Source organism: Pteropus vampyrus, unplaced genomic scaffold (assembly GCF_000151845.1).
Source record: "Pteropus vampyrus isolate Shadow unplaced genomic scaffold, Pvam_2.0 Scaffold43, whole genome shotgun sequence".
Lineage (NCBI taxonomy): Eukaryota > Metazoa > Chordata > Mammalia > Chiroptera > Pteropodidae > Pteropus > Pteropus vampyrus.
This window is the reverse complement of record NW_011888824.1, coordinates 4,204,505-4,231,250: the sequence shown is the minus strand read 5'-3', so window position 1 is coordinate 4,231,250 and position 26,746 is coordinate 4,204,505. Positions and strand designations below refer to the sequence as shown.

General features: G+C 39.5%; 1 protein-coding gene and 1 non-coding gene across 2 annotated transcripts in view; both read left to right on the top strand.

Annotated features, from left to right (window-relative positions):
- Positions 1-201: 201 nt before the first annotated feature.
- LOC111738793 lies at positions 202-320 on the top strand. Its single transcript, XR_002779980.1, has one exon. It is a non-coding gene; the product is annotated as a 5S ribosomal RNA (ribosomal RNA).
- An 11,816-nt stretch (positions 321-12,136) lies between these two features.
- Positions 12,137-26,746, top strand: part of RSPO3 (R-spondin 3) — a 75,050-nt gene continuing 60,440 nt past the window's right edge. The window contains exon 1 of the mRNA XM_011358739.1: positions 12,137-12,546. Coding sequence (XP_011357041.1) covers positions 12,450-12,546 — 97 coding nt within the window. The 5' untranslated portion in view covers positions 12,137-12,449. The remainder of the gene's footprint in view (positions 12,547-26,746) is intronic.

Below are 26,746 nucleotides of genomic sequence, written 5' to 3'. Positions count from 1 at the left end.
CATAAGTTACCTGACACTAGATTTTGCAAATACAAGTATATGAAAGTCAATGAAAATTATTAAAAGAACCAGAATTACAGTGCTTAAGCCAAGAAAACATATACATTCATAATTATTTTAAACTATATAAAGGTTTCTTTGCTTGAAAATAGTAGTGAGGATCAAGGACAGTGCCCAGAGAAGGTACTAAAGAAATGCTGAGTCTACAGCTATGCCACCCTGAACATGCCAGATCTCATCTGATCTCAGAAACTAAGCAGGGTTGGGCCTGGTTAGTACCTGGATGGGAGACCATCTAGGAATACCAGGTGCTGTAGGTATTTTTAAAAAAAAAGAAAAAGAAAAGAAATGCTGAATAAGTGAGTGAATGAATGAATGAACTGGTGAATGAATGAACTGTTCTCAGATTCCATTGATATGAAACAAAAGAATATGGATTTCTACAGTAGCATGGGTGATGAAACACTGGATGCTAAGTGAAATAGCACTCAGAATATTGATGTAGTCAAAAGTATCCTAATAATGAGAGGGAGTGATCTTTAGTCTCAGCTTTGCCAGTATGGCCTTAGGCAAGCCATTTAATCTTTCAAGTCCCAGCTTCCTTATCTACAAAATAAAATAATATGTCCTAGATGATCTCTAAGAGTCCTTCCAGTTCTAGAATTCTATGAATTTTGCAGGTCAAATTAAACTAGAACTTTTATTAAGAATCAGAAGTTTTACCAATTTCCAGGCAAAGATTCCAATTTGCTTTTGAAATTTCAGTTCAGTATAGAGACCTTATGCTGGTATAACTTGCCATTAGAGAGAAATGAAATTTGTTCTGTATTTTTAAAAGCTGGCGCAAAAAAAAAAAAAAGGAAATTCCCTCCCCGTATACACTTTTGTCTCTCAAGGATTCTTTAAATGTGTTCCTACCTCAGGTTCATGTGGAAACAGCTTTCCTTTTTGTACTCCTGCTCCCCCAGACTGGCAGTAACAGCATAAAGCACTGTGTGTGTAAGATCCTGGGCTTAGTGATTCAGAGCCCACGATCACAGAGATAATGCGCACTTCAGAGGGAAGGAGTTATGGCACAAGACTGAAATATTTGCTAAGTGTGAAAGATTGATTGGCTTATCTACCGAACCTTTCAAGTTCTCCAAAACCTATATGTTTCCACTGGGAATTAAAGATAATCATTTTTTAACAAGATATAATAAAATGAAAGAATCCATTCTTGTATTTAACTTTTAAATACTTATTAATTCAACAACAGTAAATATATCTTATTCCAAAAAATTCAGCTGTTCTATCTTTCGATCAATCTTGCCCATTATCAATCAGGACCTATTGAATCTTACCCCATAAATTATCCATTATTTCCCTCTTTATTGTTTTAGTAGAGATTACGTATTTTTATTCTCTTATGTATTCCCTTTCTGCACATATATCTTGATTTATATATGCTAGGACCTGTGCTGATTGACAGAATCAGAATCTGACTTAAGAGAAACCTCAGTAACCCGATAACTACCAAGTGGTGTTTCTTACTCATGCTACATAGTCAGTGGTGGAGGGAGGGGGAGAGTAGGGGTGAGGGGTGGGGATGAGAAGGCTGTTCAGCACAGTCCCAAAGGGACCTAGTCTGGGGAAGGATTCATTTTCTCATGTGCTTTCATGACCATCACAGCACTGCAAAGAGAATGTTGTAAACCTGACCCTGGCTTTTAAAGCTTTTATCTTGCAGTAATTTAGTGTCCCTTCTGCTCATTTCTTTCAATTTATACATTCCATACCTAACTTTAAAAGGAGAGAGGGGCAGAGAAATGAAATCTGTACACATGTTCAGGAAGCGTACTGAAGATAGATAGACTATTTGTTAAGCAGCCCCATGGCTGCCACATAGGGCCATGCCAGGGCCAGCATTATATGGAAACCTCCTTTGGTCACTTTTTACCTATACTTGAGTGCTGCTCAAGATATCTCTGGCCCCCAAACAAATATGCCCTTGACCTATTATATTAGGCCCCACCAATACAGGGAGGAATTTTAGTTCATCTTCCAACTTTTATTATAAGTTTCTTATAGACATTTTATACAAGGATCTAGATATCCGTAATAATTCCGCCCCTCCTACATAAAAAGGGACATAAAGGAACTGTCAGGAGGAGACTGCGCTATGACTTCTTTCTCCTACTCTCCCGCTCTCTTCCCTCCAGTTCCGGAAGGATGCTCTACTTCTTCCCTCTGACAAGGACACCATTTCCATCCTGATTCCTCACTACACTAAGACTTTCAGTAAAACTCTATATTTAGATCCCCAGCTTTGCTTGTACACGAAAAAGGAAAATTTTGGAGTTAAGAAATTTCTTCTCTCTCAACAATTTCATGGCAAAATAATATTAACTAGAGATTTGAGAAAGGCAGCTTTGAGGCTCAAAGTGGAAGAATAAAATTATGGTCTAAGTGATCTCTGCCCTTACCCTCAAATAATAAATGGTCTTGATTCAATAGCTGGAGTAGCTGTAGGACAACATAATGTTCAAGGGATGAAAAATCTATCTGCTTAACATTTTCAAAACTGTTATCTTCAAATTAAGCAATGTAGAGTACTAAACTTCAGGGCTATAAATTAAACAAAATGGTCTTCATTAGCTGGATCAGTCTTTAAATTAAAATGTGGTACTGGTACTAGTATCTAATGAAAGGTATTTATGTTGTCACTGAGGATTTCTCCAATGAAGCATTTAAAAGTCAGCTGTGTAAGAGAAAACCCTTTCATACAATCCTCACTGACAAGTGTCAATAACATCAGCAATTCGATGACAATTAATTTTAAAAAGAAATGGATGAAGAGTAAAAATGGTACAGTATGTTTTACCTTACTTTTTGTGTTTGAGAGTATATATTCATCTACTTTCAATGTTTAAGTACATTTTCTGGACAATATTTCTTTCTTAATTCATTAGACATGACAACTTTTAGATTACTCAATGTCAGAGAATTTTTAATTAATTTTAGAATAATCCATTGTGTAATATTTCACACAAATTCTTCCTACATTAAGAGGATTGCAATAAGATGTCTAATTTAAATTTGTACCAATGCTTCACATGGCCATACCTAGAAAACTGAGTTCATCCTTAAACACTCATACCTCCCTTTCTGCTGCTGCTTTTTCTTGCAGCTTTTGTTTTTGCTCTCAGTTTTCCATCTCTCATAGTCACTCAGCGTACTTAATAGACACAAGTCCCACGTATTTTCATTTTGAAATGCCTTCACAGGTCGGACCTTCTCCCCTTACCAAATACCAGAGATCTGTTAAGAAGAAAACAATCTAATTAATTTCCTCGTTCTTAACTTTCTTGGGAGTATTTGCATTTAAAATAAATTTCTAATTGTGATGATTTCAAGTAATATAATGATGTGAATTTCAGCAGCGAAAACAAAAAGAATATTATACAGAGAGAGACATGCGGGGGAGGAAAAACAAGCTATACATATAAATATTATTTGGGGAAGACATCTGGGGTTATTACTTATCTATTGGAAGTCAAGGTGCCTTGAATTTCTAAGTATAATACCATGCCCTAAGTATAATAAAATCATGAGAAACACCGTATTTTAAATAATTTACCATGTTAATAAAAAATCATTCAATCTTACGATCATAGATAATGAAAATTCACCACATAGTCATGCAACATCAATGCATCATTCTTTTTTTTATTTTTATTTTTTATTTATGCCTACAGCACCTGTTATTCCTAGGTGGTCTCCCATCCAAGTACTAACCAGGCTCGACCTTGCTTAGCTTCTGAGATCAGACATCAGGCTTGTTCAGGTAGGCGTGGCCATAGACCATGGACTGTGGCTCCACTGGGGCATGAACCCAGGACCTCCTGCATGTAAAGAAGACATGCTAACCGCTACATTGTGGAACCACGTCCACATTATTCTTAAGTAAGGCAGAGAATCAATTAATACTGAGGGAGAAATCCACTAGTTTACTTGCCTACTTCAATACTTAAGATAAATATATTTTGTAGGGAAAAATTTTGTAGAAAAAAAACGAATTTATTTCACTAAATCTTAGAATTATGTAAGTTAAAAAGATAGTGCTTTTCATACTTGTGCATTAAAATAATAAGTTCCTCTGTCAATTTTAGTAGACAAAAGGCCTCCTATCAAGAAGGCATTTACACAGTGGTTCTTTTAAATGAGGAGCCTTCTATGTTGTATTCACAAATCTTAAGTAATGCTATCCTAGCTCTTGAGGCAAGAGAGAAAGGAGGGAAAATAATAGGCCAAAGTTACCTCTGTATAAGGGAAACCCTTGTGACTTTCCCCAAGATCAGAATGCCCCAACAATTTTTCTCTATGAGTTTCAATCCATAATGGCTTTCTACTTTTGGACTTAAGGCCAAAACTTCATTCCAGAAGTGGCCTGGAACTTAGTACTGATTTAATATTGTGAGGGCTCAAGACTAAACTTGAAACTCAATCCATCCAGATAAAGAACTAATCTAGAAGCAGAACACTCTTTACAGAGAGAGTATATGATAAACCTCTATTTTGCTTTCCTATTTCAATTCAGTATTAGTTTTCTGACCAGCCAAAGGGTTCAAAATCTTGACTTTATACAGAGATAAACTGCTCATTAGCTCTACAGTGGATTAAAAATCGCTAACAATTCTTTGCAGTTCCTCATATCAAAAGACGAAGTGTATTGAGTAAACCCTGGGATCTGGGCTCCCCCTGCAACATGCTTTGCCCAACAAAGTGTAGTGAAAATGACTTTGGAGAGCTTCTAAGGGGACTTGCAGCTTCCCCTTTCATGTGTCTAGAACCCAGAGAGCTTTATATATATATATATATACACACACACACACACACACACACACACACACACACACACACAGGATGTCACCTGCCAAGTTGGAAAAGAGTGGCAAGTGGGTTAGCATCCAAATGTCAGGACCACCAGTCAATCAGAACCCTTTCTATTCCTCATATTGAAAATAGCTTGAAATTCCCTACACTTGGGGCCCACCCCACAGGATGTGCTTCTAGAATAAAAGGACCATATGGGGGGAAAGGCAGAGCTAAACTAACCTTTTATCACTAATATGTGAGCTAGGGTTAGATTCCAGAATAGGAAACTTCTAATGTGAGAAGGCTAGACAGCAGAATGGATGAGACTCAGCAGTAGACTTTTGGGGAAGGTGGGGCACATAAAACACTCTTTGGAGAGAACATGCTGCAAACAAATACAAGAATGTGTGGGGCATGGTGGATCATGTGGGATGAGGCAGGAGGGTGAGAGCAGCTGGATGCCTAGGAAGGTCGACCTTCATTTCTTTGTTGGTCACTCAAAATATACTCAAACATTTGTAGGAAATAGGAGAAATCCAATGTCATTTTTTTTTTTTCACATGAGAGGAATCTACCCACAGTGTAGCTACAGTAAACTGTTCAAATCATTAACCTACCTAGACCCCTACACAGGTATCAGCCATTAAAAGCACTCCCACATGGTCAATGTTGAGCCACACTGAACTGCCTGATACCTCTTCCAGAGTATGGCTGCCTCCCTAGCAAGCAGGCAGACAACCGTGACCACTGAGTTGCACAAAACAAGATAGAAGAGCTCATCCTTCCACCGCTGAATCAGGGCCAGTCTAAAGTAAATGAAGGAATCTTTCCTTATCTGCATGAAGACTCGCCATCAGTCCTTTGAAATCTGTACATCTTAGACACAGTTTATCTCCCCTCCACTCCCAAGCATTGTTCCTCTTTCCTCTTCCCACAACATACCACACAGCCTTTATCACACAGCATTTATCTAACGGAAGCTTTAAATGGGTTGTGTGCCTGCTTCCCTCATCGAGGGTGTTCCACTCGAGGGCAAGGTCCCAGTCTTCACAGTTTTGTATTTCTAAAGCCTAGCATGGTACTTGTCACGTGTTCAGCGAATCCTGAAATAAGAGTAACTGGCTGACCGAAAGTAACTGCTTGAATACATCGATATGAACAAACATAAACCATAAATGAAAGGCAAGTATATAGATGAAAAGATATCTTTTTTTAATGTAGCTACTTGGAAGAAATGTTTCCTAAACCTTGTTCCTGAGCATGCCCTTATGTGCCTCCGCATGACATTTTCTTTTTCATAAACTACAGCATTATTTTTAACCTGAGCACCTCCACAACCTATAAAGTCATTCTTTAATATTCTAATCTTAAAGGTTACGTTTAAAACTCAGCTACTCTTTCTAGCCTGGAATCATCCTAGCAGGCACCATCAACAAACATTTGTGGGATGAACAGATGATTGATTTACCTTAGTTGTCGCCCTTTGCCACTCTTTCCGATAAGGTGCCCTCATTCACCTATAAATTGTGCAAAACTGGTTTTAAATATAGCAGGAAAAAATAAGTAAAAAATGACTTCATCAAAACCGCCTTAAAATCAATGTTATTCTTTGCTGCTGCCTCATCCTGACTGTTCCTTTTTTTCCCATTTATCGCCTTGTTTCTGATACCTGGCTACAACTTTGAATATACACTTTGCTTTGCTCCTTGCAATTTTGATTCTAGTTATTCATTCTGGTCTAGCCCACAACCTTTCTCTGAAGTCTGTTATGTGCCTACTTCCTTACTTGATAAGCCTTCCTGGCTTGGAACCCTCCAGCCTCTCCAGTTTCCCTCCCCTTCACCCAACTCAGCTTTAAACAGAGTGCACTCCAGTGGAAAGGCCAGGTGACATGGCAGAAAAAGCAATGGTTTTAAATCAGACAACCTGATTTCAAGTCTCAGGTCTGACACTTATGTGTTACTTAGGGACCCAGCAAAAATTTTTGGAAGATACTTTTACAAAAGGACTATCTGTAATAGTGCAGAGTTAAAAGAAACAACAGAGATGTGAGGCACCTAGAGTCTAGAAATAGTAGGAATCCATTTCCACTCCTTTGCCTAAAAGAGGCAGAGAGAGTAAATGGTGTTGTTGAAGCCCGGTTGAGAGCTAGAGCCCATGGGAAAGGGGCTGCTTGACAGAGCTGTAGTCACCCAAAGGGACATGGCCACTTTGAGAATTATGCCAAAGCAAGAAGGGAGCAGAATCACTTTCCTCCCATGCTCTGACCTCCTTCTGGTGCCCCATTGACTGAATTACACCAGAAACCAGAAGAAGCAGCTCTGATGACTAGTCCGTGGAAGTCAATATCCAGGGGTCAGGGAAGGCAGATAAATAGATGTTGGAATAATACAAAATAACCAGAATAGCTTCTACATAAACTCAAGTAAGTGGCTTTACCTTACTGACTTTAGTTGTCTCATCTGTGAAACAATGTGTTTTGAGGTTGTTTTCAGATAACACATGCAAAAGCAACTCCAAAAAATTGCTCATTAAAATTATCCCTCATCTATCCTTGCACTCTAGTACGTTTATATCTTCGCTAGTAATCCCTCAACCTAAAGCTGTGACCACAGCCACTCAAGCCTCACTGCTGACTTTCCTAGGACAAAAAAAGACATGGATATAAATCCTCATCCAAAAATAAGGATAAGAAAAGGAAAAGAATAACACAAAATAAAATCCTCATTCAATGAAATCCGTGTTCCTTCCTCATCCACTATTCCTGAAGACAGAGATTGAGTGGTACCCCTGGGAGGTGCAAAAGTTCTGTCCCCTACTCTCTCTAGGCATCTACCCAGAATCCGAGGTTTAAAATTTGTTCTTCCTTGTCTCAAAGTCTAGGGACATCTAGAAAGATTAAAGTAGTCCTGGACCTATTTTGCTAAGCCAGTCTTCTAGGATTCTTGTAATGGGTCACATTTCCAGAAAATCAATGAGTTTCCAAGCAGATTTCTAAATCTGAACCTATTCAATTAAACACAATTCTGTAAGTGAAAGCTGTGATGTCACATAACTAGAAATAGCTTTGACATTTGCAATTATAAGCCTGTCTTTGTTTTTTGGACATATTGCCACTATTTTCAGAGTTAAAATGGAGTTTGAAGATCACTTAGCTGAAATCCCTTATTTTTCAGATGAAGAAATCAGAAATGCAACAAATACAGAAAAAGACGGACCTTGACCCCTAGATTAAAAGCCTAGTGACCTTCTTACTACAACACACAGCTTCTTTATATTAAAGCTCTATAATCAAACAAGATTTTCTGAGGTATTAAATTCTTTATTAAGTACTATTGGATATTAACTTTTTAAGTGAGCCCAGGAATTAACGGATTTGTGAAAGAAAAAAGTTATTAAAAATAGGCAGACCAGACAGTGCTTACCACAATTAAGTGTGTCCATAGCTTCAACTGGGAGGAAGAACATTCTTTCTTGCTGACAGAAAGTAATCCATCATGAGTCTTGATTTTCTCATGCTATATAATGCTATATTTTTCTTAATGCTATATAACCATTTAATCATTTTTTAAATTGCTATAATAATTCTGTCTCATTGATTTCTCTCTCTAAAAATAGTAGTTGTCCTTCATCTACTAATTTCAATGTCTTTCAAATACTAGTGTCTGCTCTATATTTCAAGGATGACTTCTAGCCGCTTCAGTTACACAGACCCCGCCAGCAGTACCCTGTTCTACTTACTCAGATGCCTCCAGATCTGAGTAACTGGAGAGTTGAGCATTTTCAGGATCTGCATGTCAGCTCTGTGGTATAATGACTGATGTCAGCCCAAACTTTGCCAAACATCTCTCATCATTACCAGTTACATCCCATTCCAAACTGTGGGGCTTGCTCTCTCTTTCTGGAGCACACCCCCTTTCACATATTTGCAGTATGGATTCAACAATATGACAATCATTTTCTCTTCTTAAAGTGCCACTGCTGCAATGGACAAAAATAACTTGTCACTGGTGGGGGAGGTGGTAAAGGAGAGATGAAGAGTTTCAGTAACTAATTTAGATGTGTTTAATCCTCTGCCTTTGTCCAAAACTATTCTATTCTTCTGGCCCAACTCTCTTAAACTCCTGGTTATCCAAACTCCCTGGGACTTTAGTTTTCTGGAGAAAAATAACAAGTGAATGTTGATTTCTGTGCTGAGACTATGGTTTTTAACTTGCTTTAGGCTTGGGCCCTGGAAATCATTGGCAGCTACAGGCTTCTGTGAGTGTTGCTTTCTTGATTAAAAAAAAAAAAAAGGGGGGGGGGGTGGGGATACTACGTTGTACAAAATAGGCCATGGCATGCTTTCTGTAAGTTGCTAGGACAGTTGAGGGAATGTAAGATTCAGCCAGGCAAGTAAACACACATTTAATAGTATAGTAACATGGATCAGGAAAAAGTTATTCTAAAGCATAGCGTCAAGAGAGAAAAAATACACTCGCCGTTTATTTAATGTTTTCCTTATGTTTCCTCAGAACAGCGCTTATTCCTTGACAAGCTTTTCCTGCCCACTGCATTTAGTACTTTTCTGGGATGGCTCAAGAACTGCGGCTTCTCACTGTGTTTGTTTATTTATTTACACTGCCATTCTTGTTCTCATCCAAGCTAACATATGTCTGCACAACACACAGTAAAAAGTAAATGTCTTTCTTCATGTTTATTTCCCTGAAGTTGTTCACCAAATTGCTTTTTTACATCCCTTTTGCAATCTCATCCCATCCGGCTCAAGTATCCTGGATTAGAAAGGCCTTCTCTGGAGTCCTTTTCAAAGGGAGCCTCCCACAGCCTTTAAATCCCCCACATTTTATGGTGCAGATATTCAGGATCTGAGGCATTAAGTGAGAAGGAAAGCAAAGCTGACTGTGATGGGCACAGAAAAATAGAATAGCTTCTTTTTTGGATAATCATTGTTGAAATTGTCCTGTTATCTGTAACTTTTCTGGTTCAGTGATAAACTCAGTTATTTGCAACTGGACATTATGCAACAGATAAAAGAGGGGAGCGTGTGTGTGTGTGTGTGTGTGTGTGTGTGTGTGTGTGTGTGTGAGAGAGAGAGAGAGAGAGAGAGAGAGAGAGAGAGAGAGAGAAACCACCCCAATGTTGCAAGTGAGAATTTTTAAAAATAAGCCCAAAATCATAGTCTTGAAGGGGTTGTTGTCTTTCCCATAACATAAAACCTAAAGTAAACTATTACTACTTCAAAATTCCAATACAGGTACGCAAAGTAATAAGTGCTTTCATTAAGAAATTAGCTAATGCATGGAAAGGCCAGTCTCTCAGGATTCTAATTTTTAGCATCTTGACAAGAATTTATATTTCATGCTCCCTTCCTTTTGCATCCAGGCCATTTCATGCCCTTGATCCTTACTTTTAGGTAGCATAACAACTACACTATTCAAGACTTCAAAGACATAGGACAATGCGAAGCATTGCAAGCTTGCAAAATGGGGTGGACAGAAGCCATATCTTTTTTTCTCCTCTCATTTAACAACGCATAAATTGAAGACAATTCACTAATAGGGATTACAAACGGAGGAAAGAGAGAGGAATACAAATCTTACTTGTTTCTCCCCAAGGCTTTAGCTATTTTCTTAACCCAAATTATTTGAGCATAAGAATTAGCAAGGTGTCTATAACCAGAGACTTTTTTCAAAGTGACAGCTCCGAAGTTTGGAGCTGTGTAAAACTGTAATGCTAGAGGGTGTACTCTTTCAGATATTCTGTTAAATACAATACACAGGACAAGTTTATATTAAAACCACTTTGGGGGTTTGTGACATAAAACTGAATACTTCCTAAGTAACTACTGGAGGCATATCGACTTGTGCTGCTGGAGAAGCGGTGGGAAGCTTACTATTGACTAATAACATCCAGGGTGTGTACATCACTCAGAAAATGCCGGCCCACGCTTCTCCCTCTCCTGGGTGGACTGGCGAACCTTATTTTCTGCTGCCATGGGGCCCCTACCTGCTCTGAGAATAGAAGGAAGTAGTGGACCCTCCCTTCCTCCTTCAAGACCGGGAAAAATCTATCCAAATATCATTTCCAGACCCCCAGATGAGAAACCAAATTGCACAACAGATCCTCTCGAGAAGATTGAGAGACGGAGGGTAAAAGAGCTCCGAGCGCGGGCAAGCTTACTACGGAGGAAACTGCCTGAGGGGAGGAGGAATCTTCCAGAGCTTCAGCGACGGCTCAGTTTGGAAGAAAGCGCAGCACAACTGAACTTCCAAAGGGACTGTCCTGAGCGCACAAACCCCTGGGTCTGTCCCCCTCCAGGCAGGTAACCCGCGGCCGAGCTGACCGTTCGCGGCCATGGAGCTTCCACCGGACCACCCGCCCAGTGCCCAACTGCAGCTTTTATTGAAAGAGAGAAAAGCGACAGAGGAGGGGCTAAAGAAAACTGGAAAGGAGTTCGCCCCCAGAAACCCTCCAGCGATCTGCCAAGCGGGCGAGGGGCGAGCTGCCCAAGGCCAGCCATTGCGCGCCAGCAGTGGGGGTGAAGGCGCGGCGATACAGGGCAGCTCTGCCCGCGAGAGCAGGGTGCGCCCAGCCTGAGGTAGCGGAGACCAGCCGAACTAGGGCGTGGGGGCGGGGGTCTCGCGCCCGCTCGACCTTCGGCCTCAGCACTCCCAGCCCAGTGCGCCCACCTCTCCCTGGGAGAGCTACGCTTTGGAGGGCTCTTCTCCGCACGCAGTGCCTCCCCCACTCCCCCTGGCTAGTATTCTCCCGCCTTCTTTCCAGGGTCCAGAGATGCTCCGCTGCAGACCCGAGACCCCTTAGGCGCCTCTTCCCGTCCCTCTGCCAAATCGCAACGCCTGTACTTTTCCAGCTCCCTCTTTCCCTCTTGAAATTGAAAGTTATTGAGGTCGCTCAGGGTTGTTGCTCCAGCAGTTTCCTTCCCCGCCCCCGAACTCCCCCCGCCCCCCGCAGCCATACCCCCTCCTCCTTCCTCGCCCCGTCTTTCCCTCCTTCCCTCCCTCTCTCTCTCTCCCTCTCTCTCCCTCCTCCCCTCTGGGGTGCTCCTGGCAGCCCAGCCCAACTTCGCGAACGCCAGAAGCAGCTCGGGGTCTCTCCGCCGCCCCTTGGCCATGGCCGCGGTGCCGACGGCGCCCGCTCCCCTACGCTCCCCGGGCCTCCGCCACTGCCGCCACCGCAACCTCTGAGCCCCTGGGGCCGCCGCCGCCACCGCCCGCCCGGATCCCGCTCGCGGCCGCCGCCGCTGCGCACCATGCTACCTGCGGCCGCCCCGCCGAGGCCGCTCGCTGCTCCTGGAACCCTCGCTCGCGGCGTTGACAGCCACCCTAGCGGAGCCGCCGCAGTTCAGGGCTCGGACAATTTGAAAGTACAATAGTTGGTTTCCCAGTCCACCCGACCCGCTTCGTTTGCCATCCCAGCACGCCCATCGGATCAGAGTGGAGAAGTCCGCTGCTTGGGTTCTCTCTTGCTCTCTCTCTATTACGCCTAACACCTACATATATTTCTAAAACATTCAATATAATTAACAATCAAAAGAAAAAGGAGAAAAGGAAGGGAAACATTACTGGGTTACTATGCACTTGCGACTGATTTCTTGGTTTTTTATCATTTTGAACTTTATGGAATACATCGGCAGCCAAAACGCCTCCCGGGGAAGGCGCCAGCGGAGAAGTAAGTGCAGGGTTTTTTACGCGTTTGCTCCCTCCCGCCGCGTTCACCTGTCGGGTCGCTTTGCCAGTCCGAAGTCCGCTCCCAGAGCAGCTGTCTTCCCGCCCTGCATCCCACGCCTCCGAAGGAGGGAACAGTTTAGGCTCCGGTATTACCGGCGTCTCACGCTTTCCTCTCCGAGCCCCGCTCTTACCCCGCATCGCATCCACGCGGATGCCAGAGTCAGGCGGACCCGACGCTAATGTGGCTCCCGCCCCCTCCTAACTTCAGGTTCGCAGAAAAGTTCGGTTCTTCGTTTGACTAGCTCTAGGGACTTATGCTTTTCTTATGAGACTCAGGCGGGGATCTCGAGTCCCAGGGATGCCCCCCCGACCACTGAGTAAACGCCAAGAGAGGCGCGTTCCGTGGCGCCCTGGCACCTCGCGTCGCCGCCTCGCGTAGGGGGACCTGGCAGGGCCCTCCCGTGGCGCTCGGCTGCGAAGAGCCCGCTGGCCAGCTAGGGAAGCAGAGAGCGAGCCCCTGCGCGGCTGTTTTCACCCGCCACGAGCGAGTGGAACAGAAAGGCGTACGAAGCGCTCAGGGTTCGCGTGTCTGTGCGTTTCAGAACCGCTCGCCGTCCCACTGATGGGGCTGTGAGGACCTCCAAACCGGCCACTGGGAGCTGGGTTTCCGGTTACAACCTTGCTTGTCACGCGTGAGCGCGTTTACCATTTCAGGCTCTTTCAATCGGGTCCCCTGGGGCAGACGCAAACCGAAGGTGGGGTTCTCCCTAAAGACTCATGCTCTTCTCCTCACTGCCTCTTACCCCGACTCCTGTTACTTGGAACGTTGGCTTGTGAAGACTTCTTAAAACAGTGCCCTAGCTGAGATTAAACGAGCACCCCCAGAGCACTCTCAACCCAGGTTGGTCTGTGTAAAAGGTGGCATCGTCCTGAGATGAGGGGTCCCTGCTCCCGGCTAGCCAGGCACGGGGGCTGCTCTGGCGTCTGTGAGGCGTGGGGTGTCCCTTTGTAAATAGTAGAGCTGGGGGCGATCCTAGCTCCGCGGGCGGGGGGCGTAGAGAGAGGGAGGGAGAAACCTCCTGGAGCTATTGGGGCGCAGAGAGGGATGCTATTGCCTTGGCCCTTCAGACCTCCCGGGTGGACGAGCCAAAGACGCTTGGCAGCGTCTGGTCCAGCGCGGGGAGCTCCCTCAGTACCTTCGTGCAGGCGCGAGTGCAGCGCGGAGGACACAGCACATGCTTGTGTGAGATGCAGATTTAGTAATCGCTTCTCCTCCGCTGTTTGTCCCTGCCCTGCCCCTGGACGTGAGGGTCTCCTGAAAGCTGCCTTTGTGCCTCTCGCCTCTGGCAGACAAGGTTTGATTCACCTGAAAATTGCCTTTAAAAAACGTGGCGGGGCTGGAGCGCCAGGAGCTCTGGCTCGGCCTCATAGCCTCTAGGATCGCGTAGCGGGGGGCAGGAGGACCTAAGCTAAACACGTCAGGGCATCCGATTTATTATTCTTGGCCTCTGAATGGTTTGTATTCTTCGTAACTCCTCCAACCACCCTTTCACGGAAGCCTTGCCCTCGCGCCTGACGGTCCCCGCCTCCTCTCACCGGTCCGGCCCAGGAATTGAATCGCAGGTCAGTGAGGAGAGGGATGCCGAACATAAGCGCAGCTTCCTGCTTCCATCACTTTTCCAGTCGGTGCCCACCCGGCGCCCATAGCCCACTGTCTCCTTCACCGCACTGAGAACTTGCAAGGCCAGAAGCCACACAGGGACCTGGGTGTCAGTGTTAGAGGTGCCCCCGATTGAAGTTTTGGGGCCACTTTTTCTTAAAGAAGACACAGGAAAGAAAGTTGGCCATCTATCCATTTGTTCCTACCTCCCCTCACCGGGTACAACAGTGCGGGAAGCTGCCGGGTGAGGCAGCCTCAAGGCTGTGGATAGATAGCACCTGGATAATACACCTCTAGGATCAAACTAGAGAGGAATCGCGGAGTCAAAAGGCCAACTCATTTTCAACCTGCCTTAATCGTCTCAAGGCCAAGTCAAAGGCGCCCTCTGGTTGTGTAGCGGGGATGAGAGGAGTGGGTGGACTTGGGTTGAAATTCCAATTATTTTGTGAGAGTGGGGCTGGGAGAGAGCTCCCGTAGCCCGGGATGCTCCTTGCTCCTCCGTGCTTGAGTCTGCATTTGAGCTGGATTTGCTGGTGCAATCCTGGGAGAGGGGCGACCCCTTGCGTCTTTCGAGGAGACACGCGAGACTCTCTTGGGAGGGGCAGTTTGTTTTTTTTTTTTTTTTTTTTTTTGAGAACGGGGAAGGGATGGAGGGTAAGGAGAGATTTTGTTAAATGTCCAGAAACTCAAGATCAAGATCAAATTGCATGTGCACATACTCATTTGTTTGAAAATATCTGAAAGAAACACATAATGCATCTTTTTTTTTCTCAAACAGGGACTAGGAAAGGTTGTTTTTGTTTTTGTTTTGTTTTTAGTGAAAAATGAGGTAATAGTCAAAGGTATTTTAGAAAGAAGCGGCCTTTCCTGCTTTTCCAAGAGATAACTAAAGTGAATATTTAAGAATATCCCTTCTAGCCTGTAGTTAATAGCTTCGTTTTCCTAAACTATTAAAATCCTAACTATGTGAAAGATTAAAAAAAAAAAAAAAGAGGGGGGTGTAAAAACCATTTTTCAAAGCAATCTCTTGAATGTTTTAGTAAAAGGGTATCTTGCAAAAAAAAAAAAAGATATTCGTTTGTAGTGTTAAATACTGCCAAGTGTACGGAACCATGGCTAATCCTCAGATATAGCTGATAAAGCGATATCAGTAGTATCCTGTTTCCCTAAAACGACTGTTATACCATGTCTCTGTTTTGTTGTAAACTGGTGCTGTTGTTTATTGTTGTAATAGAAATGACATCTTTAACAGGAGCTTTGTACTTTAAAAATATCTGTTGAGTTAAGGGTGAATGCCCAATAACTGCTTTGCCTATTTGGATTTATATATAGATAGAGATGACTAAATTGAATTTATTCATGATAAAAATGAAATGCAATCATTATTTAAAAATCCCCAGGCAGTAATTTTTTTCAGAGAGAAGCTTTAGCTTTAAGGATAGGATGCTAAATCAAGGATCCTGAACCCAGTTTTTAACTCATTTCCAAATCAGCCTTTGCAACTTAGTACAGTAACTTCTGAATTCCAAGTTATCTACTAATAAAAATAATGATCAAATTTGCCATACTAAAACCACAATACCATACTATTGCACCACATTTTCACTTGAATTATTCACTTGGGCACCAAAATAGCCACTTGAATTATAGAGGCAGGAATTAATGTTCCCATTTTACAGAGAATGGACTCAAGAAACAGAGGCTAAGTAACTTATATAAAGCCATGCAACTAGTAAGTGAAGCTTGTCTCCTGCTATTTATACTATATGCTGATTCATGTCCAAGAGAAGATGTCAGGCATGTTAAATAATAAATATTATGGTCTCCAATATGTTTTGAAAAATAAGCTGTTCTGGTTGACTGGAAAATTTTGAACTGATTATTTGTATTATATGTTATACATTAATGACCAATGTCAAAGAATTAAATACCTAATAGTAATAGTGAAGCTTGTTAACTATAATATTATTTGTTTATTTAGAAGATATTGTAGGATCATATTATACCAGAAGACTATTGTTAGAAACATCAGTTGCCATTGTAGTATTCTTTTTATTTGATGCCATCTATTAATTGAGTTTTAATTGTTTAGATTCTAGATAAATGCAAGTTTGGAAAAACCACCGTAAGCATAATAATTACAAAGCACCCACTGCATAATCTATAAAACTTTTAAATCTTTCACAATCATGTTTGAGATAAAGTAATAAGAACACAAGGGAAGTAATTTTAATGGTAATAAAATAAAAACTGACTTATTGGAATATACTGGTTATTGCTCATGACATTGTTTCAGATGTTGAGCCATTCTTTGAGATTCTGATACGCTCTTCGTGATTACACTGCTTATCTTGGAAAATAACAAGGTAACTATGAAGTAGAAAAATCTTTTATTCTGCTATACATTTTGTAATATTAGTTTTAAATGAGTGTACGGTTTGAATATTGGCTGCGACACATTTCCTCACCTGTCTACTTTTCTTACCAGTCTACCTGTTTTTGAGAGAGCCATTGTTTAATAGATGGAGACATGAGTAAAATTTGCTGGAGAAAATATATTCCCCAACATATGTGATATCTGTATGAATCACACACATTCAAACTCTTAGGCAGTAATGGCAACATCTAAATACAAGTAAAAGACACTTATTTTTGTGAATTCCAATTTAGTCGTCATTACACTATAAGAATTGTTTCTTAAAATACCTTTTTGTTATACTATTTTGATTCTTTATTACTTCAATAGCATGATTTTATTAACATTAAGAATGATAATTTTTAAATATTGTCTTTTTAGTCCCAAGTTATTCTATGTAAAGTAATTGAGAATATAAGGATAAGTGTGAAATTGATTTAATGTACTCATTTCAATATTCCTTTAAGCATGAAATATGAACACTATTTCAACTTGTAAGGAGATAAGTTTTGCTAAACCATTTCTCCATTAACTATTTTCCTGGTATTTAATACTCTACAAATTAAGTCCCCAGAAAGCTATGAATAGAAATTACAACATGCAGTTAAATTTGATTTTCAAGTCATTATGGGGAAACCCTTGCCACACTACCACAAATGAATTTATTAGTCATCGGATTATTCTAGACTATTTGAATCTGAACAGAGATCTCCAGATTGCTACTAAATATAAAAAGTATTTTAAAAGTAAATGATTAATTTTTTTAATACAATAGTTTTTCTAATTCTTTTTAATGTTGATAGAACACTATGTGGAGTTGTCGGAACCCTATGTAAAATTAAGACCAGATGATCCCTCTGCAGTTATTAGAATGAACTATCAAAAATTAAAACTATTTTACATCAGCGATTTACTCAGTCATTTTTCCTTTCCCTTTTATCTCTATCTAAATGTTTTATTTTGGACATTGTATTAACCTCTCTTCCCACTGCCTTACTATTCAGTCATTGCACTCCCTGAAAAATCTTTTTCCAAGTAGTGAATTCTTGAAATGCCATCAGAATGGGTATTATGTTTCATGAAATGTAAGAATCAGCTTTGGTTACCATTAGGAAAACATCATTCAGTTTTGAGAGCATGGTAAGGATCATGCAAGACAGTGTGTTGAAATTATATGTTTTACTTGGTTAGGACTATTTCTTCTCTGAACAGTGCATTGTACACTGACATTCTTTTGAAAATGATCATTTGAAAAAGTGTTGCATCATAAATTATCTAGACTTTTTGCCTTGCTTTTGATTTTGAAGAATAATGTGGAGCTATAAATTTTTTCTTAAAGTTTAAAATGATCGGATTATCTTAAAATTTACTATCTGATGGACAACCTATTGAGTTTGAAATGCTTTGCGATTTTACTTTAACAAAATTATATAAAATATTATAAGATATATATCTATAGTATATGCTGCCTGTTTTTTGTTTTTTGTTTTTTCTATTTATTTAATTCTGCCCATCAGATCTTTCCATTCAGGAATATTACCAGTATTCTGATTAAAGTACTCATTCAGCAATACTGGAAAGAATGAAATGTTTCATTCTCAAGAATTATGGCAGTGCTAAAAATGCTACTATCTAAGTGCCATTGAATAGGAAGTAATCACATTTTCTGCTCCAAAGGCGTTTCAACAACATGAAACTTTTAAGCAAAATACTTGAATTATTTCACCTGTGAAAAGTTTGAGAAATTTCAAAAATTCATTTAAAAATATGGGTACAGGTGCCTCTTATCTGATAAGGGCATTTCTGCCTTATCTATAATCTTGGGAAGGGGTTTAGTTACCATCTGCTCTCACTAAAATTCTTCTGGTAGTTTTTTTTAGAGAAAATTCAACGGTACTAAAGAATATTATTGCCCAATTAAATATATACATTATAGCTTTTAACTGTCTTTATGCCTTATGTAAGAATCTAATCCAGTCTTCAAAACACTGCCTTATTGGGGTTTCATCTGATCTTTAAAAATTTGATGAATAGCAAGCATTAGAAATTCATGGTAGAGACGGAGACTTAAGAAGCCATCGAGGGAGGATCCTCGGTGTATATTGGAAAAAGTAGACTGAGAAGTAGAAGACTAGGCTCTAGATCTAGTACTACAACTAATAAGATCCGGATAACTCAGTCAAGTCCCTTACCCACACTGGGCTGCAGTTCCTCATCTGTGAAATGAGGCGATTGATTAAAAATTTAGATCTAGGTGACTCCTATAGTCTTAAACTTTTAGTCTTTTGGAGCACATCAATCACAACTAGGGAGTTAAACAGTCCTAAACTTAGTTGTTTTCTTTAATTAAGTTTAGTGAACGAAGATTAAGAATGAAAACAAATATATGTATCTATTTATTATAAGTGAATTCCTTATATAAAGACTAATTAATAAGTAACTTACCAAAGTAGATAATGAATAAATTATGATATTCCCCATTTTCTCAATTCCTAATGCCTGAAAACCATAGCCGTAGGATGGATCAACATACTCAGCCATCAGCAGATCTATCTTATCTTTGGGCTTATAGTCAGGAAGCTGGTTTGCAATACCAGCTAGACAGATGCTTCAGAACTCCCCTACCATGTCGGGCTTTCAGAATTGGCCTGTGTTAGGATGGAAGTAGCAATTACAATGGCCCAGGTTTAAGGTGCTATGACAGTTATAAATTGGCAACTAATTGGGTTGAAAGAGAAAACAAGAAGAAGGCCATATTTGGCACTAAACTTTGAAATGTGAGGACTGAGATCTGGGTGGATGGGAAAATAATGGAGAAAAAAAGGTGGGGAGGTAGAAGAAGCAGATTTGGTAGGAAACTTATTTTTCTTTTGAGAGCCAGTAGGGCATTTAGCAACTTCAAATCAAAGTTTCAGAGAGTGTCAGGGGCTGGAGGGAAAGTATGTAGGAGTTACTCATGTAAAGGGGATAACCGAATACATGAGACACAATCTAACAGTGCTTTGTTTATTATTAAAAGTGTTTACAGTGCTGACATAGAGACTCACTTATTGGTAGTATCAAAATAATATTAATTACATTAAGGTGCTTTATCTAATTTAAAGAGTCTAATATATCATTCTCAACTGTGGTTTCTCATTTTTATAGTACTTTCTGTATTATGTAAGAGAATGGTCTCTGGTAATGTGAGCTACAGTTTTAACTTGTCACATCTTTAAACTGAAGATCATATCAGAAGTCTCATTACCTATGGAACTATATGACTTTGCCACAATTCATAGGAAAACTGAAAAACTTTATGGTAATGAAAGATAAGTTTCCTTAAGGCATAAAAATAATTTTTCCATATCATTCCATTTTGATCCAGTATCTACTCATAACAGTCGCATTCTACTTTCAAGTAGATTTCTCTATAAAGTATGCTCTCATAAAATAAGAGAACATCAGAGTGGGATGAAACTTGAAGGAATTCAGTCCATCTATACAGAACAGGGATTACCTCTGCAACATCTTTGCCAAGTAATTGTCCAGCCTTTGCGACAACCCAGCCCCATGCCCTCTCTTTCTCTCATTCAACTTGGGCCTTCTGTATCAGAAGCAGATTTCTATTTTCTCATGTGTCTATTCTCTTAGCTCTCTTCTGAGACCTTGGCATGGACATGGGGTTTAGTTACCTTAAAACATCTTTCTAAAATGAATACACAATAATGCAATGCACTATATTCACTCCCAAAAATTGTCCTCAGAAAACTAGCTGGTAAGCATATTTATAATTATACCCCAATACAAAGCACATTCCTGAGAGTAAGTGGTAAAGCAGCCCCCATTTTATAACCACATAATACAAACCACCACCACACAATGTAAAATAACAGAATTTGTGAGCTGCTTATTTTAGAACACTATTTTCTTAACATATGCTTGATAAGTTAGTAAGAAAAAGAACTGCTAGTTTCTCACTGTTATGTTCTTCTCTCATACGAAGCGACCTCACAGATATGAGCACAATCATCTCAACAAAAGCTGTCGTATAAGGAGAGGCGGTATCACATTTTGCTGATAAGAAGGAGGTAAAATGTTTATGCTAAGGTGTGTGTAAATGCTTCACAGCAAACTATAGCTTCCTAGTTCTCAGAACCATTGTTATATTTATATACATTTTATCTTAATATACATTTATATTTACTTGTTGAAGTGAATGTTGTGATAATGATTATTATTTAAATAGCAGCCATATTTTAATCATCTGTGCCAGATCCTGTACTTGATGTTTTTGCAAATATTATCTCATTTAGTCCTCACGCTTACCCTATAAGGAAGGTGCCAATAGTCCCAAGTTAGTTGCCTCAGATCATTCAATGGAGATATGGTGGACCTGGGATGCCAGTTCAGGGCAGACTCTAAAGACTATGTCCTTCCTTGATTTCTTCACATCACCTCAACTACTGAGATTGATACTGGAGGCAATCATGGAGGCATTTTCTCAAACCTCATCTTCTTTTTTCTTTCCCTTATTCTCACTTTGCTCATATCTCTTCTTCCTAATTTAACAAACCACAAATCTTTTCTCAAATGTTTATTATAGAAGTTTCTTTTGGTATTCTAGTAGTACTCTCTCCCACATCTTTTTCTTTTCTCTACCCATTTTCCTCTCTTTCTTTAAACCTGCCCTTTGATGATTCTTAAACATAAAAAGTTCCTGGTTGTTTTTTCATTAGAAGCAATAGAATAGCACAGTTTATATGAAATGCTCTAAGATTATTCTTCCCATCTATGGTGTGTGTGTCCAAGAGAAGATTAACTTAGGCATGAGGATGTGGGTGAAGTCTATAATTTTGCAGTTAAATATCAAAATCCTTCTATGTAATTTACAACCACAATAGATATTTCACCAGCTAGTTTTTGTTATCCAGAAAAGTTATCTTTATGGTGCTTCATAAAATCAGTTATTTATATTACTTTTACCATGAGCATTAATAGTAACTTCCACTCCAAATTTTTGCTTTATGGGTTTTAGTACAGTGATTTTCAACCTTGATTTTGAATTGGAATCACCTGGGGGGGAAAAAAATGCCTGACTCTACCCTAAACCAAATGAAACAGTGTCTGGGGATGGGGCTTGGACATCTGTATTTTCAAAAATAATCCTGGTGATTCTAATGCGCAGCCAACTACTGTTGGACTCTTAATTTAAGAATAACTATCACTGCTGAGCAACTGTTGAAAACAGTGCAGTTCATGAGAGTTACACAAAATAGGCTTGTGCAGAGTATGATAAAAAAAATGGATTATGTGTCATTTGAATAGATAGTAGTTTAAAATACAAACGGGTCCGATAGTCTCATATTGCTTATCGATCAAATATAGTTAAACTTGGAGCACTGACTAGTGCAGACAAGACTATCTGATAGAGAATTGTCTCAGCCAAAGAGTTGAAGAGCAAAGTTCACACACTAGGACATGATAATGAGTTTAACAGATATTGGCTTCATAGAATAAGAACACTGCTGCTAAGTGAGGTAAATTGGGGCCGAGTGTTCTTGCTATTGAACTCTAAATACCATGGGTGACTGAGGCAGTACATAGGATAAAAGATGCGGTATCAGCCACACCAAAAATGTTTTTCAAAGCTATTTAATAATAAGCAACAATTTTCATGTCTTACTAGATGATTGGTAATGTGCCCTAGAGTTTTTAGGAAAAACATAATGGTTAAATAACCTCCTAACAATAACTAAACATCCCTTTCTCTTATAGCTTCTATAATTTCTGACCAACTTTAGATTGACTACTGGTTATCAGTTAAATACTATAAATAGCGTAATTTTTAACTTCATCTTAATGAGTTAAGTTTTGTTGTAGGTTGTTTATCATGAACGTACTGTTTTTACTTCTCTACTAATGTGCTCTTCTTTGGGTGACTATCTTCATTAAATCTTGTTTATTATTCTTTTCTAGTCCATGAAGGATTTTCAGACCCTGTCATAAACCAGGGAAAGCTCCATGTAAAAGTGAGGTGGAAGTCTGGGCTTCCTGTCAGACTTAATTCTGCTTGTTAAGGGGGCTCCTTGGGAAAATTTGGGTTCTAGTGAGTCACTAGGCCAAATCCCAATAACACAATTGCCAAAAGTAATTAGACTGAAGAAAGCCAGGCTTCTTGGGAGGAGGGTCATCACAGCACTATTGAGCCATTGCTCCATGGTCAGACCTAGTTACATGTCCCTAAGGATTGGGAGCAATCATGAGTTACAGAGAGCAGGAAATCCACCAGAAAACAATGTTTTCCACCAATTTTTTTTTCTCAATAGGTTATTCACCCTAAGCATGCAAGCGATGTAAATACGCCACTGGTATACGTGCACAGTTTATGTCATCATCGTCTTATAAACCACCTTGTCTGCCTCAATGAGTACAAACACACACATACAAAACTCCTGCCGTCATCACTCCAAGTTCTCCTCCTCCCTTCCTGAGTAGATAAAAAGAATCCAAGGAATTTAGTCTGAGTCTTTGTAAAAGAGGTGTCTGATGAGGATGGAAAGGGAAAGGAAGGGATCCTTGTAAACAACCTAAGGTTAGTTTAGATATAATATTACTAGCGTACCATTTGGAAATAAAAAGAAATAGTAGTACATTCACGAGGACAGAAGTTCTAAAAGCTCAAGAGCTAGGAAAAGGCCAAGAATAAACTTATGACTTCTTGTTCTGAAAAACAATACCATGTGGAAACATGGTCCTATCAGTAGCTAAATAGAATTTATCAATAACTAAATGGTGTTCCGGTTTTAAATTTTTAATATCTTAGAAATTAGGAAATTTTTAAAACTTTCTATAGGCAAATATTCAAGTAGCACGAATATATCTGTGCTTAATAAAATACTCTTTTGACACTATTGGCATTGCCTCAAATACCCAGGAAAGATGCTCTGTCACCTCATGTGATTGATCTTTAATGGAACAAAGACACAGAGCTCCCACTGTTTATATGCTTAATGTGGTAAGTTTCACATTCCTTTATGCTTCAGAATGACTTCAGTATATTCAGTACTCATATGACCTTCGACTACTAGCTCTCTGTTTAAACATGTGGATGGGCTGTATTGCTTATTTTAAATCCACAGACAAGCAGGCAGATTCACTTTCTGGCCCACCTTCTTTGGCAATGGGCAATCTCCAGGTAATATTTGGCAAATAAACCCTGACTCTGCACTGTGCACACCAAAGAGTTATAATGACCTGCAGTCTATATATTGCTAATCTAAGGGAACTATATATTTGATTTTTTTTAGTCTTGACTTTGATCATGAGATAATCTAAGAATAGGCGAATCCTAAATTTTGGAAACTTAGAAATAAAACTGTCACCTGTATTTACTTATATCACTGCTTTTTGATGTCATGTAATTTCTGCCATGAAATACAAAAGATATAGACAAATGCTGCTTGGCCACAAACTAAATGAGCATATATTGAGCAGCTGAATACTTGTTTCTTACAGAGTTTAGTCTTGTTTTCCAATTATGATGAATTTGTTGATCTAAGTCCAAAAGGACCCTCCTTACTGTCTAGTAACAAGAAATAAAGTCCAAAGGTGGTATCCCCAGCTCCTCTGGCTTTAATTCACCCACTCATTTCATGCCATCTCAAGATGGTAACTCTTAGCCTCCTCTGCAAAGACTAATATAATTTAAAAGGGGCTGTCTCTCTTTTCTATAGGATACTTCTCAGACATCCGCCCAACTTTCCAGTCTGCCCAGAACTTGACGTAGATCCAAGCTTTTAATACAGATCAGTAGGATTCCCCTGGAAGTCAGTTATGCTTGCAGGACCATGTTGATGCATAGCAAGCCTTAATACAATCAATAACATGTGCCATTCCACCCAGCTCTGAGCCGCCAAGACCCAGCCCCGATTCATGTGTGTTTTCAAACTTGTGGGCATTATGTGCCCAGACCTCAAAGTTCTATTTTAATAGAAAAAAGAAGAGTTTCAGAAGGAGGAGTTCCAAACCATTTCGGGCTACTGTTTCCACTTTCAGTACCCATGTGGACATCTCACATTTCAGGAATTCATTGTAAACTGTTCGTTTCTGAATTTAATAAATTGCCCATACTACACATGGAGGGCTTATAATCCTAGAAAACTTTATGTAATAATTTTTAACCAAACTACTTAAATCACAGGCTATGGAGCAGAAGTGCTATCATTCATCAGATAAGAACATATTTCAAATAAAAATCGCTGATTTTCCAGTACAGGATATTTTCTCCACCCTTCTTAGCACAAATTCACTTCCTTATCCACTCTCCAGATTCGAAACCACTACTAAGATGAATCGAACAACCTTAATTTTAGAATCTTTTAAAGAAAAAACAAACAATCAGATAGCCGAGTTAATTTATAAAAAACACTGTTGCATTTATCTTGGCAGATTTCAATCCTTCTCCTTTCTAATTCTTGCACGTTGACTCTCACTCAGCAGCTCATGGAAGGAATAAGTCTTTTCTATATATTAAGTGCCTTGAGGACCCTTGCATAGAATAACTTTGGTGTTTCTTCACACTCTTCATACAGATTTCTTTCCTCAGGTATGATTTATTTACTGGGTCTCTGAAACCTAAATAATCCCTCTAAACCTGAAGCAAATGGAGAGTAATTTTACAAGAGCAATAAATGAAAGTGGCTGATTAGATACTCTCCTTAATCTGGTCTGCATACCGAAGTACCTTTTTGTTAATACAAATTCTTGATATTCTAGCAAACAGCTCCCTGAAATTCTAGGGCAGCTTAAAATTATATGGCCAGGGACCAGGCATTTTCCCTCTCCCATACATCAGACCCCGTTCCTGGGAGTATGCCAGCAATTTTGCAGGATTCATTCAGACAACTGTTCTGATGTAAATATTTAGAGAAATCCTTTCCATTAGAGATAAAACAAAGTGTAAGTAACTGTTCCTAAATGATAGATCTTATTAATGTTTGCAACAGCAGGCCTTATGCTATCCGATGCACAGATTCAATACTGTACACTGAAGAAAAGACTAAGGGGAAAAGAATCAAAACAGGAATTAGATTGAACAGTATTGTAATCTGAACTTTATATTATTGTTTTAAGTTATCGCTATAGAGATGATATGTTTTAAAATGCACAGAATGTAGGGGAAATGAGTTCATTTAAATTGAAAATAGCAAAAAATTGCTATTGGTGTTTTAATGGTTTAAAAAAGTGGGGGGCAATTACAGATCTTATTATCCCCATGCCAATTCAAATGCAGCTCTTAACAATTTCTCCATATTTCCATCAAAATGAAGTAATACATTTGAGGTCCCATCTGATGTGAGCTCTGGTATCTATATCATTATTCAAGAACTTAAAAAGGATAATGGCTGGGCTCTAATGCTTATATCAAATGTTGCTTGTTAAAATAGGGTAGTACCCTAGCATCTAGGACGCTCACCAGTATTCCACTTCTGTGTTTTCCTGTTTGCATGGTATTTTCAAGAGTTTATTATATGCTAGGGAATTACACATCTAAATAATTTAAAGCGTCAGAGGCTTTTTTGACTGGGTTTTAAATTAATTCTACAGTATTAATGATTACTGTGATACTTCACTAGAACAGGTGTACATTGTTTAAACTAGTTATTGTTTCCTCCTTCCCTTGGTGATTTAAGGTCTACACTAGAATATGAAAAGCCATGAATTTTAATTCAGTGTATTTATTGATAAGTCACAATCTGATATCTCATTAGTATATGCAGTTTTTTCTTCTTTACAAGAGTAGGAATTTCTTTTACGTTAGGATTTTTTCTATAGAAAAGCATTTTAGAAAAAAGATGCTATGTCGATAATGTTAAAATATCTATAATGGGATTTTATTTCTCTTTCTTTTACTTCAAACAAATAATGATAATCATTTACTGCTGAGTCTCCAACAGAAACCCACTAGAATCTTGTATTTGTTTATAATTTAGCAAAGAATATAATAAAAATCGATTTTAGGGAAATGAAATGTAAACTTTATAAATTTCATTGCAGGAGAATAGCACCTGTCTAATTGCCTTTTTAGAGTCTAGATCTTCTTGAATTTGGACTTTAGTTAAAGAAATCCCACAATAGGGGGCT